General features: G+C 40.1%; 1 protein-coding gene across 1 annotated transcript in view; it reads left to right on the top strand.

Annotated features, from left to right (window-relative positions):
• ntsr1 (neurotensin receptor 1 (high affinity)) overlaps positions 1-19,936 on the top strand; it is a 66,830-nt gene that overhangs the window by 22,261 nt on the left and 24,633 nt on the right. Inside the window, exon 2 of the mRNA XM_062391798.1 lies at positions 14,594-14,795. Coding sequence (XP_062247782.1) covers positions 14,594-14,795 — 202 coding nt within the window. The remainder of the gene's footprint in view (positions 1-14,593; positions 14,796-19,936) is intronic.

The raw sequence follows: 19,936 nt of genomic DNA on the forward strand, positions 1-19,936 counted from the left end.
TCAACACATAGCTTTGCCAAACATGATTTTCTAACATGATTTCAATGACATTCAACTGAGAAGCAAGATTTGTTTTGTCTTCTTCTTTTTGACGACTGATGCAATTATAGAAGTGATGCCTCTAATATGTTGATTATTCAGTATGTCTTGTTTACTTTTAGTTCGAATTCATGAATTATTTAAAAATTGTTAAGTTAAAAATGCAAATGGGTTTGTTTGTTACAAAAGTTCTTAATACATTTGACCAATAAAGTTCATACAATGTCTCATCTCGTCCTGTGGTGTGACGGCACGTCCTGTGGTGTGACATAACTTCAAATACAATTAAATTACTTTTCATTTGCATATGAAAACATTGCATAATTTAACTATCAAAAGGAAAGCAGGCATTTTCATTAGTTTTTTTTTTTTCATTTTACAGAATATTTCCACTAGAGTGAGTGATGAAAGATGGCACAAGTGAATAATCAAATAAAAAAACTGCTGTAAAAAATAATCATATGCAGAATTTTAATATACATTCTGAAAAATAACTTCTTAAACTTAAAACATACCTGATTTTTACTTGAAATCAATAATAGTAAAATATTTAAATTTTGTCATATTGAAATGTCACACCGCAGGACAAATTATGGCTGAAGCTATACGAAAAGCTTAAAAAATAATGAAATCTACAAATAATCCACGGAACACAAGCAAAAAAATCTGCATTTGAACATTATAATTTCATACAAATTTATTCCTCATTAGAACTTAAAAAAAAAAAATACTGTTTCACCCTTATTTGTCAACTACCCACATACACATTAGTAACATCTTACTCTCTTTTTGTGTGTCTTGCTTAGCTAACCATGGTCCCAATAAACACAACATCTGTTGCACTCATGCTAACCTCGTAGCATGAGTGCTGTGCTCCATGCCTTTCACTGGAAGAGCGGAGTTTAGCCAGCTACATAACAGTGTGATACAACTAGCTGCACAAACATAACAAAATCAAGAATTCAACTATCAAAATAATTATACAATTTTAACAAAACAACTCAGTAACATGTTCAGAGTTTCAACATTCATTTCTTACTTGGGGGGTCTAGGGGGTGCACCGTTGAGCCATTTTGCGACGCCCATTGAAAATTCCCCCCAGAATACGTACATTTTCACCATTTTCTAACTCTAAGTCAAAAAGCTATTAATTTGTCTAAATAATATTAATAATCCTTACAATTTCAATAGGGCCTCCGCCTGTCAGTGCTCAGGCCCTAAAAAACAAGACTTTTGTGTTCAAACTTAACGAGATGAAGAACAGAATGAAAGATCTTTACTACGCAATTTATTTTATTGTTCAACACAAACAAGTTATAACTTTACTAAAAGATACCAAACTTTCTCTCACTTACTTTCAGTAGTTTTTTTCCCCCCTTTTTGTAGACACACTATTTCTATAACTTCTTGTTCCGTCTTTTCTCCAGGACCGATTCCTCAATAGAAACTAGTTCCAAAGACACAAGGACACTGGAGGACATGTGGCAACAGAATATTTGAAATGGGATTTTTCATCAGAAAAATTAGGGGTTGGTGGTTAAATTAGTTAAGCGGGCCAACATGGTCTCATGAAACGGTTCGTAAGACATCATACTAAAAGTTATGTCAATTTTCATAAAGAATCATACAGATTTTTAGCTATACATTTCCTGAGCTCCGCAGCGCTCTGTTTAAGCAAGATGGTGGAGATTGCTGTATTCCTGGTGGAAAACGCTATATTTTAGCAATGTTTCTTAATAAAAATGTATTTTGATGATATCTATGTAGAGATATGTGTGTTTCAGTTTCAATATTTTCATTCATGGTTTAAAAAACAAACCGCTAATATGTTTTCTAAACCCTATTTTCACAACCCTAATCTAAACCAGGAAGAACCATACAGAGAACTACAAATTGAATGGCGTTTCTGTACGTGTGTTGTTCCCATCTTTTGTAGTTCTAATGAGTTCTCACTATTATGTGAGATTGCAACCGGGAACTTTGCATGCTTCTTTATGTTTTTTTGGTGTGAGAAAAACACCTGTTTAGTCAGATTTAGTTTTTCTTACTAAAAAAATAGTAAAATCTAGTTTTTTAAAGGTTTTGACCCTACTTAGTGGCACCCCCCATAGTTTGCATTGGTCTATGGTAGTGAAGTTCAAGACCTTTCCAAAAGAGTTCATACCAAGTCTGTTGCATATTTAGTTTCCATCCTGTATGGGAGAGCGGGGTAATGTGGGACATTTTTTACATTTGCTCCCCTCTAGGCGAGCTTAAATTATATATCAGTAAAAATGTACACATTTCCCATTAATTCAGGATGTTTTCTAGCAATGGAAATGATCAGAATGTCTTCAGGACAAAGGGCAGTGAAAATATGATTGTTTTAAAAAAAGTGGTCTTGTGTCCCACTTTACCCCAGCTACGGGGTAAAGTGGTCCACTTACTTTTTCCACTTTAAAACTACCATAACAACACATGTTGTAATAGTTAAAATCCCGACAGCTAGATTGACAACCACTAATATCAGGACCAGTAACAGAATGATGGTGATTGGTCAATTAAGCACATTTATGATTATTATGATTCATGTGATCTCTTGCACACCCTAGCTTACCTGCACATTGTTTCTCTGTCCAATTGGCAGGGACAGGGATATTGTTTGTCTCTGCATATTCAAATGCCAGTTCAAGGCACTTAACTGGAGCAAGGCCATGGAACTGGTCAGTTAGTTGTTTCAAGTGTTTGGCAAGCTCCTCCTCCATCTCATCTGTGAATATTCTCTTTACCTCAGCTACTGCACCCCAGGCTATTGATTTTACTTTCCCTTTCTCTTTTTCCTTTATGAATCTTTTGAAGGTTGTCTTATCAATATTTCTATCCCTTCCAGAAAGGACATCTTTCCTTGCATGACCTCAGCGGCTGCACTCTCCATCTCTGCGAGGGGTGTTTGGCCCCAGGTTGTCTTACTGGTGAATAGTTTGATGGCCTTTCTACAATGTTTAGTACATTAAAAATAAAACATATATAATGTAATATAACACTAAAGTATGTTTAAGACTAAACTTAACTTGTGCTTCATGGTGTGGTAAAGTGAGACACTGTCTCACTTTAAAGTGAGACACTGTCTCACTTTACCCCACAGCATTTGTCCCACTTTACCCCACAGCCACCATTTTAGAAAAAACAACATATCTTAGCAAGTCAGGCTAATCTTCAGCTAGCATCAATCACATGGCTTTATATGTTGGAAGTTCATAAACATGCATGATATAAGTGTTTCTACCTGAATCAATTTGTTTTGACACTACAGTTGATTAAGTTCAAAGCAAGAAAATATACTTTTACATGCAAAAAACACATTTTTGTGAAAAAACACACTTTCCACAGCACCAGCACCAACTTCTCCTTCATGGCAAGGGGGGAATGGGAGGGGCTTGAAAACTTAATGGTCAAATGACCACAAATGTGTTCCGTTGCTTAGATACAGGGGGTATCTCACATGACCCGATGTCCCACATTATCCCGCTCTCCCCTAAGCCATCAAATCTGACTCAGGTGCAAGGTTCAAAGGTCATCCCTGAGGAGCAGGAGCCATCCACAATTTTCACACTGCAATAATGTTACTCCCGAGGTCAAGACCTTTACGATGATGTCTTTAATTTTGTTCTACGACAAAGTTTACATTTCATCTTGCTACAAACACACTCAGGTGTACTTTCTCAGACCCCATTGAGGTCCAAGCTGGATCAAATCTGTCAAATCTGTTTTAAGTGGTATTTAATGGCCAGATATGGTTAAAATATGTATGGTTGCTTTATACACAATCATATGTTTCACTTTGGACCAAATTAGAGACATCTTTGTTCATTAATAACCCAATTTCTCACAACCCAGTCTACGACTGTTTGCTCTCCTCCCCTCTGGGAGATGCTACAGGGTCCTCCGTTCCCAGACCAGTAGGTTAAGGAACAGCTGATTCCTACGGCTGTCACTCTGCTGAATCACCTTGCTGCAGACTTCATATGTATTTTTCATATAAGGGCAAGGGTTAGATGAATGTCCGCAATGTTTTTGTTTTCACGAAGAGAGAGAGATGCATAGGTCACGTGTCCCCAGCCTCCTGACTCACAATTTAGTGGAATTCATACGAATTCTAGTAAATTACTTTTAGTAGCATTTCTTACGAAATTGTGATGATGCCAGCCTGCATTTGTATAACTAACTTGCTGTCACCACAAGTGAGCCATTACTAAAAAATTAATGCACATGAGCAACATCAGATACTTTATGGGGAAGAAAGCTGCTCTGAGATCAGATGTAAGGAAAGAGATCATGTCCACTACTACATCATCTAATTGATGTCTAATTTTAGCTTTAAAAGGTCAGGGACTGCTTGACTTGCTGGCCTTCACAGCACGCGACAGCTGTATTTGAAAACTACTTGTGAATCTGAACCCATTGTTTGTTCCCTTTGACAAAAGCTTTTAATACCATGTGGTATTTAAGAACATATAGAATATTATAAAATAGACTTACACCATGTTCCTATCCCCATTTATTTAAGTTCACCATGCAATATTTAATAGTCTAGATCTCAATGAGTGTTGGGTATTTGAACTAAGCAACTTATGCTGGAAAAGTCAAACTGATCTCATAACTCACCAAGTATTTATAGACCATTCAAGACAAACTGTAAGTGTTGGATGAATATAAACACAGCCTTAAGGCCCATGTATGCTTCTCCGTTTTTAACGGACACGGACAGATAGGACTGCTTTCTTTGCCGTGGAACGCCCTCTCCGGGCTCCACGGAGAGCTTTTTGTGGACCTCCAATTTTTCTAACTAGCCCTTGGCTGTGATTGGTCCGCTAACGCCAGCATTTCGGAACGACATCATTTCCGGACCTCGAACTTCCTGTTTCATTCCTTATAGCACAATAAACCCACAACACAAATATGGTGATGTCTGCGAGCTAGTTCTGGCAGGCAACTCGAGCTGCGCTGCGCCAATCATGTGACATACATCATGTGCCATACCTCAATCTCCACAACCATCTATAATAGACACCCACCTTATCAGGTGGTCTAATTTAACCAGAGAGACATTTCCCATCAACCCCTCTTGCTCGCACTGCTGCTGCAGTATTGCTACCTGTTGCTTCAGTCCCTCCACCACCCCAGCATCCACCTGTAGGCCCAGCATCCACCTGTAGGCTCCAACAGGGAGTTTACAAGTATTTGCTCATCACTCCCATCATTCCTGTGTAATCATATGGGGGAGTGATTAAGTTGGAGCCTAGACGCCAAACACTAAATCTGTTGTAATAAATATATTACATGATCGAACGTGAGTTGTCTGACTGAACTAGGACTCTAGAATTAATGTGACAAGTGTGTTAAGCCAGCGGAGTTGTCCGGCTGATGGTGGCTGGTTAGAGCACTAACGGCATGTGTGTACAGTCATATTAGGTTATAACGCCCTCTCATAACGGCGCTAGCGGGCTAGCCACCATGCTAACTGCATGGTAACATAGCAAAAACCTGCTGTCACGACTTTAATTCCACAGCTATCATGACACTGTTTCTCAAACACCGTCAGATTAAAGCAAACACTTGGTAGTAGTTAGTATCGGGAGTCCCTGCTGGCTGTGTGGAAGCTGGGGAGAAGCTAGCTGCCTCCGTGTAGCTTCAAGCTGTTGAATTAGCAACGCAGTTTGGAAACAAGACCGGGGAACCGCTGCGCTAAGAAACGATAACATAAGCATTATGACCCGCTGGGTGTCACTTTGTTTCATCAAAAACTGTCCTTTCTACTCGTTATCAACAGCCTTTGTCTGTTAGTTGCCATAGTTTACTGTTTGTGAGGAAAGCCGGACATAAATAAACACGCATGGACTTCTTCTACATACCTCATGAGGAAGGCTTCTCTAAGCTCATCTTCCGTTGCGCCACCTACTGTTCTGGCAGTGAATTGTTTTCAGCACATACAGCTCGTAGAACCATAAATGAAAAACAGTCCGTCCGTCTGCGCGTAACGGACTCGGAGAAGCATACTTTAGCCTTTATTCACAAGGACAGCTCACAGGCTTGAAAACAAGTCTGTTCACACCGACCGATCCTCAACCCTCTCCTTTGAGAGTTATCCTCGGCTGTTGGGCAACACCCAATGAAAGTGTGAAGCACAGTTATCACAACACACCATTTGTAGGGAAGCTTCGGTCTCTTACTGTTTTTATCAGTTTAGGTACACATGGTTTCAATCTGAGTTTGTCTCTGTCTTGGTTATTTGTAACAATTCCTTTCCCAAAAATAAGTTACCGTCCTCAGCATGAAAAATTACACCTTCTTGCCCAATAGTTTTTCATGTTGTCCCTTCTCATCTTAAATTAAAAGGATATTTCAACAAAAAATGTAAATGCATTCATCATATACTCACCACTTTGCCAATAGAGGGTTACATTACATTACATTTCATTTAGCTGACGCTTTTATCCAAAGCGACTTACAATAAGTGCATCAACCCCGAGGGTACAGACCCAGAACAACAAGAATCAAGAAAGTACAATTTCTTCAAAATAAAATAAAACTACAAAGTGCTATAAGTAAGTGCCATTTAAGTGCTACTACAAGTGTTAGTTTCAAAGAGTTGTTAGTGTTTTTTTTTTTTTTTCATTCATTCAAGGTAAAGTCGGAAGAGGTGTGTTTTTAGTTTTCGGCGGAAGATGTGTATACTTTCAGATGTCCGGATGTCGATGGGGAGCTCATTCCACCATCTAGGAGCCGGGACAGCAAACAGTCGTGATTTTGGTAAGTGTTTAGCTTGCAGTGAGGGAGCAACGAGCCGATTAGCCGAAGCAGAGCGGAGTGAACGAGCTGGGGTGTAACGTTTGACCATGTCCTGGATGTAGACTGGACCTGATCCATTCACAGCATGGTACGCAAGTACTAGTGTTTTGAACCGGATGTGAGCGGCCACTGGTAACCAGTGAAGGGAGCGGACGAAATGATTTGGGTTGGGTGAAACGATAGATAAAAAATACAAAAAATGCCTCGTTACTGCTCCTGTGGTGTCATCAAAGTGTCTGTAGGCCCAGACATTCAAATTCAACTCGAAACGCAGTCATTTACATCATCATTTTTTTTTATGTGTATCGCAGGAGCTGGCCATAGCTGCAGTTAATGATGCAGAATTTTTTTTTTTTAAGTTTGAAGAAGTGGTCACCATTTTCTTCAATTGTAGTGGATTTGGCTGCAATGCTGTTAACCCCTTAGACTCCAAAAGTGTTTTGTGGACTCAAACACTTCACCCACCCCTCCTTTGGCATAGTGGTGAGTAGATGGTGAGTGAATTTCTATTGGGTGAACTATCCCTTTAAGCTTCTGATTATGATGTTCTACCATTGCTGAATGAAATGTCCCTCAGACTTCTCTTTTATCAAGAGTGTGGTCTTTCAGGGTCAGAGCAGGACTTATTGTTTAAGACTTTCTAATGCTCTCACTTAAAACACTGCATTCACTCAAATATACCCTGCATGTGCTTAGATATTCTGCTCACCAGCTTTTTTTGTGCAACAAAATTTCATAACCAATATAAGGTGGGTGACAAGTAAAACTATCCTGTCCATTGTGGGTGTGGTAGGCTAATGTCTTTCAGAGTCCCATATGGGTCAATGCACTCTCATTAAAGTATTTCTTATTACACCACCTTCCTGTCAGGTGCCAACATCTTAATTGAGCAGGAGTCCAGCAGATTGCTTGTAAACATGGAGCGGCAAAATCTAGGACCAAATTTATTTCTACTTTATGGGAAAACTGCCGTTAGTAACAATAAACAGACATTTCACACAGGCACAGATTCAGTGTGACCAGAATAGCTAAAGCTGAAGTGCAGGGAATGTAAACATAAGCAGAGTATATTTGAGTGCAAGAACAGAGTTGGAGGTTTGCATGACAGCATTATAAAAATGTATCGTGAAATCAGTATGATCTGCTCTCAAACTGAAAGACCACCCTGTGGAATAAAGATAGGAGAAAACATTAACGCAACATACACAATGTCACACAAACCACCATGGCTGTGAGGCTTCTTCGTCTCCCTCTTCCAAACGAAAAAGGAAGTTTGCTAATTGAAAAATCTGCAGGGCATGAAGGATATAAATGGTTGCAAACATTTGGAGTTTGTTTGCTCTCATCTGCTGTAATTGTTTAGCCTGGTGCTGCATCATTAAGCGACATCTCATCAGAAGAGCCAGCCTGTATGCTGTGTCCTACTGTGCATCATTCATTATCCAAACTGAATCAAGTCTTTCAATAATCTGTATAGCAATGCAGCAGCTGCCAGCACATTTGTCAGTTCATGTATGTATGTGAGTTCTTAGAGTTTACTCATAAAATGTAAAAAAAACTAAAAAACATTCAAATTATTTTAATGCTTCCTCTATTTTACTATGCGGTTCTTACAATTAAACCAGCAGGAGTTCTGTTTATTTTTCTGATCACCTGCCTTCATAGGTTTCTCAGCATGTTTACCACAAGGCAGATTATTATAGCGGCTCAACATGCGACAGCCATGCCACTGTGTGTTATGAGCTCCAGCTCCCACACACCCCCTCAGAAGTCTAATCACCCATTTCTCTCCTCTCAACACAACCAGTCCAGGCAGATGGTTGCCCACTCAGAGTCAGGTTCTATTGGAAGTTTTGTTCCTGTTAAAAGTTGTTTTTCTAATGGGAACTGTTGGATTCCTTCATTATCTGCTAAATGTTGTGATTTGACCCCAAACAAATCAAAATTAATTTAACCAAAACACAATTCTGACTGAGCAGAATATGCAATATTCAATCAATCAATCAATCAATCAAATTGTATTTGTATAGCCCATATTCACAAATTACAATTCATCTCATAGGGCTTTAACAGGGTGTGACATCCTCTGTCCTTAACCCTCAGCAAGAGTAAGGAAAAACTACAAAAAACCCTTTTAACAGGGTAAAAATATGTAGAAACCTCAGAGAGAGCCACATGTGAGGGATCCCTCTCCCAGGATGGACAGAAGTGCAATAGATGCCACGTGCATATTACATTATATTACATTTAATTTAGCTGACACTTTTATCCAGAGCGACTTACAATAAGTGCAATCAACCCCGAGGGTACAGACCCAGGACAACAAGAATCAAGAAAGTAAAATTTCTTCAAAATAAAGCAAAACTAAAAGTGCTATAAGTAAGTGCCATTTAAGGGCTACTAAATGTTAATTAAAAAATTGTACTTAAAGAAAGAGAAATTCAAGGTAAAGTCGGAAGAGGTATGTTTTTAGTTTGCGGTGGAAGATGTGTATATATGTGCTGCTGTGCAGAAAACATTTAATGGCAATATGAGATCAGTAGCAATTTTTAGCAGCTTTAAAAGATACAAGCTGTGTCATAATTCAGGGGCTGCATCCTTCTGAGGCTGCATTTGAAGACCAATAGTGTTACAGCGGCGTGACTCAGTCCTAATGGGTGGATCCAATATATCCCAGGATTGATTACACAATAGTGATGAAACAAGTTTCAAAGGTGATGGCGCCAGCTCAATGCATGAGAATCATGTGTTGACTCAATCAAACAGCTGATGTTACACGCTTAAAAAACAGAAAGACTCATTAAGACTTTTTCGTCAATAAGGGCGGGACGATCTGGGGACACTAATCACGGTAAGCCCTTATAGACCAGGCTGTCCATGGTCTAGACCACATCCTCCAAAGAATGCAGCCCCTGAATATAGAACACAACTCTATTGTTAAAAATATGAATTCTGGAAAGAGTAACATTTGTCGTTATGTGCATTGGCACGACCCTGGTTAAGTCTAGCTAGTTTCCCTCAACTCTTGCCTCTGTAATATGTTCCAGTGTTCACACTGAGCTCACAATGACCCACTGCTGTGATCCAGCCATCAAACTCTGAGAAACTCTGCAATTCTAACCTGATTCCAGATAACAGGCTCTAAATGGATAGCAAGTGGATTCAGTGAATTACAAACTGCTTTCTGCAAAAGTGCCCACATGTTCCTGGTTACCATGTTAACATGCTGCAGTAGTTTGCCAAATGGTTTTGCAAGTGTCCACTGCATGTGGATGCTGTGCTGTCTAGTGCAATGGGCCTTTTACATATTTCATCTGACATAAAGAAATTGTCCAATGTTAAATACATTTGAGTCCAAATTTAATATATAAATATTGTGCATTTGAGGAAACAATAAACATCTGACAGAATAAATGTTAAAACTGATCATTTACTCTGGCCTTTCTAAAAGGAGGGTTGAAACCTCCGGTGGCCTGTCTCTGTGATGCAAATTAAATCAAGAGGGCGGGTAAACAATGCAAATGACCCTGAAATATCACACAAAAACAATCCATCTGGCAGAGGTTGCTAGGTGACAGGTTAATGATAACACAAAGCATTAAATCAAAAGACGTCCACAGTTGTGAGCTGCATGATGGAGCCAGGTGATGGAGTTTAACTGTGTGAGCAGTCTAAGAGCTGGTCAAAATACAACAGGGCAGCCTCACTGTGTTGAACTTGAGATGCATAATTGACTCGACACAACAGCAAAGCAAATACTATATGAGGGTTTGCAGTTTGTGCTGTGTGCTTGGGCCACCCGGAGGGAGACGCATATGGTAATTTAACAAACAAGCTGGTTCCAGCTTACGGTAAAAGTAGCATACGTGCAGTTTCATGTTCAGTTAATGACTCCTTTCATTGCATGCACAGCAGTTGAGAGCATCAGCTAGGAAAAAAATATTTGCTATGTCAGAGCCCTCAGCCCTGTCCACATACACTCCTGATCAAAATCTAAAGACCAGTTAAAACATTGCATGAATTTGCATTTTGCACTGTTGCAAAATCACAACAAATTTTTTAACTGGTCTTAAGATTTTGATCAGGAGTGTATCAACATTTCTTAAACTCTAGCATATGGGGATGGACCAATGAGCAGTGGTGTAATGGTGCCTGTAGAGGTGGGTATCCTATTTTCTTTCTTTTTTTATAAATGTTTTAAGCAGCCTGTTCGGCAAAGGATAAACATTATTGTAGTAGGGCTAGTAGTTTCTTTTGAATACTATCACTTGGAAAAGCTGGTTTTAAGAGATGTTGCCATTTATTTAAATTTACATTATATGTCATGGGGCAGTTTGCAAATATTCCTGTATAAAAACAGTTTTTCAAATATTACAAACTATTACAAAATTGGATTTAGTTGCATTTTTTAAAAGAATGTTCAAGTATTTAAAAAAAAAATAACCAAAAGAAATCACAAGAAATCGTTATATCGAATCGCAATACTTACAGAATCGCAATACATATCGTATAGCCACCTAAGTATCGTGATAGTATCGTATCGGTAGATCCCTGCCGATTCCCGTCCCTATGCAATATGTCAATTATTGTGTCAGAATCGGGCTATGCTCGTCACATGTAGACAGCAATACGAACGGAAGGAGCTACTCATGTGAACACCATATTAATTTCTTATTCTGAGTAAGGTCAGTTGTCGGAATATGTCCGTCCATGTAAAAGTAGTTAGTGAGAAATGGTGTTACATCTGTCAATTCAATGCTAAAAACATGTAAGCATTAGCGTGGCTTTTAAATTGGAAATACACTAATTCGTCGACCATGAGGGTGTGTATAAATAATTATTAATTATAGTCATCCATTAAACGTGCCAACACTGATGAAGATCAAACTCCACACTACTCATTAAATCTAAGTTGTCCTCACACATGAGCTGGGACGTACGTGTTGTTTTTGAAGCAAGCAGGAGGTTGTGGGAGGGTGGTCTTTTTAATTGCAAAATAGTATTTTTTCAGCTGCTCCTGACAACCGGGCCACACTGGATGCGTAAGCGGCACGAGTGTGTCGCAAAATACCTTGCTTTTCATTATAGCACCCATGTTATCAGGTTAGAGCGGCCACACGACCTGGTTGAGATGGTTCTCTTTCACGTGAAAGCACTTCTGCACTTCTAGAGTCGGGTTTCGCCTACATTCTCCCCAAAAAAGAGAGAAAGTGGTAGTAATCACTAGTGCCTCTTTGATACTTAGTGTATAAAAAGTGTTTAGTTTGATTACAATGTGCCTAAGGACATTACAAGCTACGCATACAAAAATAATATTCGTTAACATATTCAAGACCTGCCTATATGTAATTAAGACCTAGTATCTAATATTTTTGTTTATTTTAAACTCTTTGTTTTGACCCTGCAGAAACCCTACCTTTCTGCACTTATTGGATTGTCAGCTTGAATAGATAAAGAAGCTTTTTCCTTTTTGCTTCCCTTTGTTACACTCAAGCAAATCTCAATGTGTTCATGTAAACATCTACGTTCCCAGCATGCAGGCGTGATGCTTGGCGCCGACGCCTCGATAGCTTTGTGTCCCCAAACATGGCAGGAATTTTTACTAAATGAATAAAGCAGCATATTGCAAAAGACAAGTGCTCTGGACAGCCAGTCGTAAATCTCCAGGGATAAGGAGGTAAATTAAATTAGCATCTCAATACTCTATAAAAGATATATATTGTACACAGCCGAAGCTCTGGCAGCAGTCAGTAGTCCTGTAGTCTGTGAAGGCTAGAACATATACATTTTTGGGATTTCTGTCATCTTACACTTCCTGTACTCATTGAAATGTCACAATAGGACATTTCACACCTTAGAATTATGATTTTTCCCAATGTGTTGCCCATCATCTCCCCATTTCCTAAAATTTCTGTCACAATTATCAACATTAGCTTTGCCATTTTTTTGGCAGATGTTCTTTTTGGTGGGGTGGATCGTATCACAATTAAACCAGACTTTGCCTTGTTGCTTTTCCCACCGCTGTGCTTTTCAACTTTAATCAGTCATCAATGACTCGAAGGCAGGGGACCCTCAGGAGTCAGCCATCCTGTTCATTAAAGCCATTAACATTTTTCATCCATGATTATCCCTCAGAAAAACAACAGCCCCATGTGTGTGTGTGTGTGTGTAGTGAAGCAGCAGGTTCAGATGGATAGCTCTACGGAGAACCCGATGTTAAAGCTGTTGCAGTCAAGACATCTGCACAAATTACCACTTCACACGTCCGTGCACGTTTCTTCTCTTCACCAGCATCTCATACAGGCTCCACACAGCTCCACAGAAGCTGTGATAAGAAGTCATCTGTAGAATCATAACTGATGTCTGGCAGCACCTCCTCTCTCTTTCTTCTTTTTCTTCCTCTCTTTTCTCACTTCATTGTTCTCTCTCATTAATCTTCACCTCTCACTTTCATTTTTCATTGGTTTTCTTCCATCAGAAGCTAGTCAGCAGAGTGTGGGGGAAATAATTTGAGCAGAAAACTTCCCATTCCGACTCTGATCAAAGTTGGCACTCAGAAAATGTAATTTTATCAAGTGTGTCTCGATGTAAGTTTTGAATGACAAAGAAAAAATTACCATGATGGCAATATGTGTTATGAGTCAGAAACTCTAGCTTTATGTGTCTGCCAAATGAATGTTAATAAAAGCAGGACTACTTCGCATTGCTTGCAAATAAGTTTTTTAAAAGCACAAATAATGGTTCTCAATTAGCTTTGCTGCACTGCTTATTTCCTCTCTGGCATCATCCAGGGACATCCAGGGATCACCTCCACCTCTCGTGCCCTCTCCTCTCACATTTAAATCCTTTTTATGCCTTGTCTTTCTTTCAGAAGGTGTCTGCTCTGTTTGAACAGTGTATTACACATGCTTCTGCCCATTGGTTGCTTCAAAGTAATAAGGGATTGCATTAGAATATAATTACCTTTGTTTTCGACATGATAGTATAACATTTCCTCTGACTGACATACCGTGAGTTACAGAGGAAGGTATGAAAACAATGACATAGTAAAAGTGTTTAGTTTTTTTATGTAGAATCAACAGAGGATGTTGTATCTAAACGAGCAACTGGGCCAACATGATTTTTTGGGACGTGAACCAGTAGGCAATAGGTCAGATATTTCCCAGTCTGTATTAAAAAATAAATGCCCGTTATTATGTGAGAACAGATCTTGTTCCTACCCCTGCTGGCCGTGGAGCTTCTCTCCTAGAATATGACTGTGCTCTGAGAAATGTGTTGCAAAGTTAACAGCGCCTTCCTGAACACTCTCACCGGTTACGATTTTTATATAATTTTTTGCTCATGGGAAAATCTTGTGTAACTGTCAATCAACCTTTCCTCTGCATACGTTTTTCAGTTGTAGCTTTTAAAAATGGTGCAGATTTGCCACTTTTTAAATTGTATAAAGTGAGAATGACGATCTTTGGGGTTTGGATTGATGGTTGGAGTATATATCAGCTGAGACCTTTTTTTCCAACAACAAGCCTTTACTCTACTGTAAATGTATGTCGACACCATATCATTTTCACAATTGGCATTTGGTGAAAAGCCAAAACACTTATCTTGGGACCCAATTTCTTTTCAACCATCAAGTTGAAAGATAAATTCTTAGGTGACGCTATCTTCACTTGACCATCATCTTTGTTTCAACTCTAACAACTGCTCTCTGACTTATCTTCCTGAACAGGTGAATGCCTTTCTGTCCTTTGTGGTTCCCATGGTGGCCATATCTGTGCTGAACGGGATCATAGCCAATCAGCTGCTGCGAATGTTCCGCGAGGCAGAGCAAGAAAACCGCATCTGCATTATTGGGGGAAATCCCACCATGCTGAATGTCACGGTAGAGCCGAACCGTGCTCAGTCGCTTCGCCATGGAGTTCTTGTACTCCGTAAGTACACACACACACACACACACACACACACACACACACACACACACTATTTAAACATCATTCCCATCATCCCACATCACACTTTGCTAGTAGTGAAGAGTGTTTTAATGACCAATTTTGTTATGCCTTTAGCAGTCCAGCTATCTAGGTTCAAGTTCAGTTTTAAATCTATTTACAAACATATTTACCATTCTCAGGGAAACAAGTGTAATTCCTCATGAGCCAAAGAGCAAGTGTGAACATCAAACAGTCCCACATCAGCATCAGTGAAAACTTGGATGTGACACTATCGTCAGTGAAGTTGTTTAATTCAACGGATGACCTGTGCCAAACCACAAAGCCATTCTTCAGCCTGACCATACACTACAATGACTGGAAGCTGCACAACTCCTGCTTTGTGAGTGGTTTTATTTAGAATTGTTTAAGGAAGTTTATTAACTCGTGAAAGAGGACAAACAGTGTGTGTCAACAGACAGCAGAGCAATGTTGTCAAAGCTATCACTCTCAATAACTGGACCAGACTGTCATTCTTTCCCTATCGTCTGTACGTTGCTATCGGTAAGTTTCATTTACCATTAAAAACTCTAAAGCTGTAATTTAATTTCACTTTTCTCCAAAAATCAAGTAAGAATTAATCCAAAAATCATAATCCTCTCTATTATAACCCCCAGGTCTTTTCAGAAAAGAAGGCAGTCCCAAAACAATTATTGTCATGGGTCATTCCTGCCTTTAGTTAATACAAATCTCCTATTTTGTGTGCGTGTGTGTGTTTGTGTGTGTGAAAGAGGGGGAAAGAGAGAGAGAGGTGTGAGAGGGAGAGAGGGTTTGTGTGTGTGTGTGTGTGTGTGTGTGTGTGTGTGTGTGTGTGCGTGTGTGAAAGACAGAGAGAGAGAGACTTAAGGCCGAATTATACTCGTGTTGCACGGACGTACGCATGCACGCAAGACACGCAACACGCCCCTTTCGTGCCCTCTGGCGTCTTGCGTGCGTCTGTTGATTTTTCTAACTATACGACAAAACGACGCGAGCCTCACGCAGCCCGCAAGGCTTGTGATTGGTCGGCTTACTACATCCCGTCCGGAGTCTAGTTTACGGTTTCATGCCCCACAATACGCGGAAATCACGGAAGATTTAGAAGAACGAATATGGACCAAATAGAAGAGCACTTGGCAGAAGAGATCCGAAAGTATGACCACTTGTATAACCCGTCACTGACTGGCCGATTTGTCCGCCAGAAATAGGCTATGAGGAGCCGGAGTGGCGATGTAAATAAACATTCGACGAAGAAAAAGACGTCTCTTCTTTGTGTGTTTTGTTTTCGAAAAAAAAAGTTACTCCGCCTGGTGTTCTGGCGGTGATTTGCGTTGCAACATGCGCAACACGTTTAGGAAGCATAAACCAAAACGGATCCGTCGATGCAGCTGCGTGGCCTTCCGCGGTTGCAGTCGCAGGACTATAATTAGGCCTTTACTATCTTTCTCTATCTTCAGAGAGGAGTGTGAGAGACCAAAGGATTGAGAAAACAGTTTGAGTTGGAAAAAAGATTGCGGCTGCCTTTGCTCACCGCGGGCAGCAGCAGTGGTGAGCACCTGGTGCTAACGATGCAAGAAGGAAAACAAGTGCCCTTAATTTTGTTTACACCAATAAATGCTGCTGCCTGAAAGCTGCAATCACAGATAAAGGTTGTTGTGAAAAAAACAATATAATGAAATGATGTTAAATTATTAATTAAACAATTATAAAAAAAATTATCCCACTTTTAAAATACTACACTCTCCAATCTTGTAAAAAATTCGCCAGGCATTCCCGTGAAATTTTCTTAGGTCTCGGTCGACCAAGGCAGCCCGGCCAAACTCCGGACGCTTAGGGTCTTGCGCTGCCCCCCCACGACAAACATGCCACCGGGCCTGCCCATCTCCCGGGGCAGGGGACATGAGAAACGTGCGTAACAGTCCAACCTCCGCTGCTCAAATATCTAGCCAGTTGTGAGAATATAAGTAGGAGAAAGTACATAAATTTGTGTTCAAAGTATCAAGTTTAAGTAAAAAGTCATAAAGAAAACAAATACTCAATCAAAGTACAGATATGTGAAAAATCTACTTAAGTACAGTAACAAAGTATATGTACTTTGTTACTTCCCACCACAGATTTCTTCTGATGAGCCGTGTTGGTGTTGAAACTCTGTTGTGACACTCTGTACTGTAATTCGGGACGTTTTATACATTGGCCGCCTGTTGTAACCGACTGTAAATATGTGGCTGGTCTTCTTTAGCTGCAAACATAACCATTTGACTTTCAGCTGCGTTTACAGCCAGAGATTGTAAATGCGCCAGAATGAGAACGGTTAGGCCTATAGTCGCCTGTTACTCAAAGTGCAGTCAGCCGATCGGAGGAGGGACTCAAGAGGCAGTCGAAAATAGCCTGTGCGGTCTGAAGCTCCAGACCTTTGCAGAAGAGAGGACATGGAAATAAACATTGCAGCAGTTTCTTTTACTTTAAACCACTGATATATCATCTTAGGGGAACCAGTACCTAAAATTAAACCAAAGAAAGGTGTAAAATATGGGCCCTATAAAGTCAGCGTCTCCTTTGTCCTCCCGTTTTACCGGACCTACCGTTTAAGCTACTCTAGGCACTGTTTGAATTAACCCGGTAGCAGCTCATTTAAGTAAACCAAAAGATTTCCAGGCAAGCATTTCTTAAACTCCTCAAGTAGCACAAGTTCCAGCAACCAAAAAACATTTATCAAATAATTTTGGGACTCAAACGCAAGGAGTGGTTCCTGCTCCAACTCCAGAGCTAGCACCTGCAGGTGCATTGCCTCCAGCTCCAACTCTTTGTTCCTCACCTCCACCTCCTTAATACGGCGCTGCAATTTGAGCTCCTCGCCTCTCCTTCCTTAATCATGAGATCAATGTTAGGAGGACCATTATATAACACAACGCATTCCTCATGTAGGCAGATAAACAGGTTTTTAAAAGTCATCATTTTCGTCTTTCTGTATCAGTCAGTACCCAGAGGTGTGGTATTGACGAGGCTAAACTAAACCAACTCACCTGACTGACAAACTTGTATGTTGCCTCTATTTGTGCAAATCAAATAATTCCAGCAGTGTTTTAACAGATGGGACACATCATAATCTCACACACTATAACATACAAAAGAGAAAAACACATTTCAAGGCATTCAAGCCATTTTTTAAACAAGACAGTTGAAAACCATTTAATGAGATTTCTTAAAAGAATAAATTCTGGGAAATCATTTGGGTGTTTTTTTGCTCACCGACAGTTAGATGAGAAGATTAGATTAGATTCAACTTTATTGTCATTGCACAGTACAAGTACTTATGCAACGAAATGCATTTTAGCATCTAACCAGAAGTGCGAAAAAGCCAGTAAAAATGCAGAGTATTGTGCATATTTAAAGTGTATATGTAAATAAATAAGATCTGTACAGTAAGAAATATATGTGGAATATAACAGTATTAAGAGGTATGGTATGATATAAGAACGATTAATACACTATGAGCAACATAAATATATAAATATGAATACATATTGGATAATGCAGTAGTAAAAAACTGTAACAGTCTAGTGCAAATGTTCAAATGTTCTGTGGTTGGAGGAGGGTGTGCTGCAGTCCAAGCCAGGGTGGAGGGAGGAAGTATAGTCACTGGAGAAGGTGTGGGGGGGGCTGCTATAACTTTGGTGCAGAGTTCAGCAGAGTGACAGCCGCAGGGATGAAGCTGTTCCTGAAACTTCGGTCCGGGGAACGGAGGACCCTGTAGCGCCCCCCAGAGGGGAGGAGGGCAAACAGTCTGTGGCTGGGGTGTGAGCTGTCCTTGACGCTGCTTCGCACCCTCTTGTGACTTCTCTTGCTCTGGACAGCTTCAATGGTGGGGAGTGAGGAACCGGTGATGCTCTCGGCAGTTTTCACCAGCCTCTGCAGTGATTTCCGGTCCACAACAGAGCAGCTGCCATACCACACTGAGATGCAGTGGGGGAGGATGCTCTCGATGGTGCAACGGTAGAAATGTTGGTGGGTTTGTAGTCGGTTAAAGCCTGGATCCCTTGCCACATACTTCTTGGGTCGGAGTTGTTCTTGAAGTGCTCCTCAATCCTTAGCGTGTGGCAGTGCTTGGCCTTCTTGATGCCCCTCTTCAGGTCAGCCCTAAGCTTAGCTTAGCCTAAAGACAAAAAAACAATAACCACCTAGCAGCCCCTTAAAAGTCAGCTCCATGGCAAGATTTCCTTTTTTGATGGCAAAGGTGCAATTCATTTATTTGCTTCCGGGGAAAAATCCTATTGAGAAAGGCGATCACAGAAATATTTGGCTAATCCACGACTTTTTCAGAATCAACCAGCATCAGAATCCTTTAATAGTCCCACAGTGGGGAAATTTGAGGGTTTACAAAAGCAGCGCAAGCACAATGCAACAAGAGCAAAAAAAAAAAAAAAAAAAAAAAAAAACATATTAAGAAACAAAAACAACAATGAGCAAAAAAGTATAATAGTAAATAAGTAAATAAATAGTAGGTAGTAGAACAACTAAATAATACATTTAAATAATTAAATAATTAAATAAAAATAAATTATACAAATTTCACGAATTGTGTTGTGTGTTCAATGGGATCACAGCTGGTTGTACAGTCTGACAGCAGCAGGAAGGAAGGACCTGCGGTACCTCTCCCTCACACAACGGGGATGAATCAGCCGGTGGCTCAAGGAGCTGTTAAGAGCTGCCAGGGTGTCACGCATGGGGTGGGAGGAGTTGGCCATCAGGGAGGATAGCTTAGCAACCATCCTCCTGTCTCCTACCACCTCCACCGTAAATAAGAGATGAGCCGGACTGGTCCAATTTAAGTATTTATTGAGATGCAGTGAAAGTTGGACAACATAGCTATGGACAATTATCACAGCCTAGGCTAATTAAGTTAGCAATAGGTAGTTAATAATGGCCCCGAACAGAAGGGGTTTGATATAATTATAACAGTTGATTTAATGTGATTGGTTTAAAATATTGGAGGAGAGTCACCGCAAATCACTTTGGTTCTCCCTTGGTGGTGCACAGGCATGTCCATGCCTCTTGGCACAGGAATCCAGGAAGTGACAAGTAGCCGCTCTCTGTGACGCTCCTAC

The sequence above is a fragment of the Platichthys flesus genome, chromosome 7, assembly GCF_949316205.1.
Source record: "Platichthys flesus chromosome 7, fPlaFle2.1, whole genome shotgun sequence".
Taxonomy (NCBI): Eukaryota; Metazoa; Chordata; class Actinopteri; order Pleuronectiformes; family Pleuronectidae; genus Platichthys; species Platichthys flesus.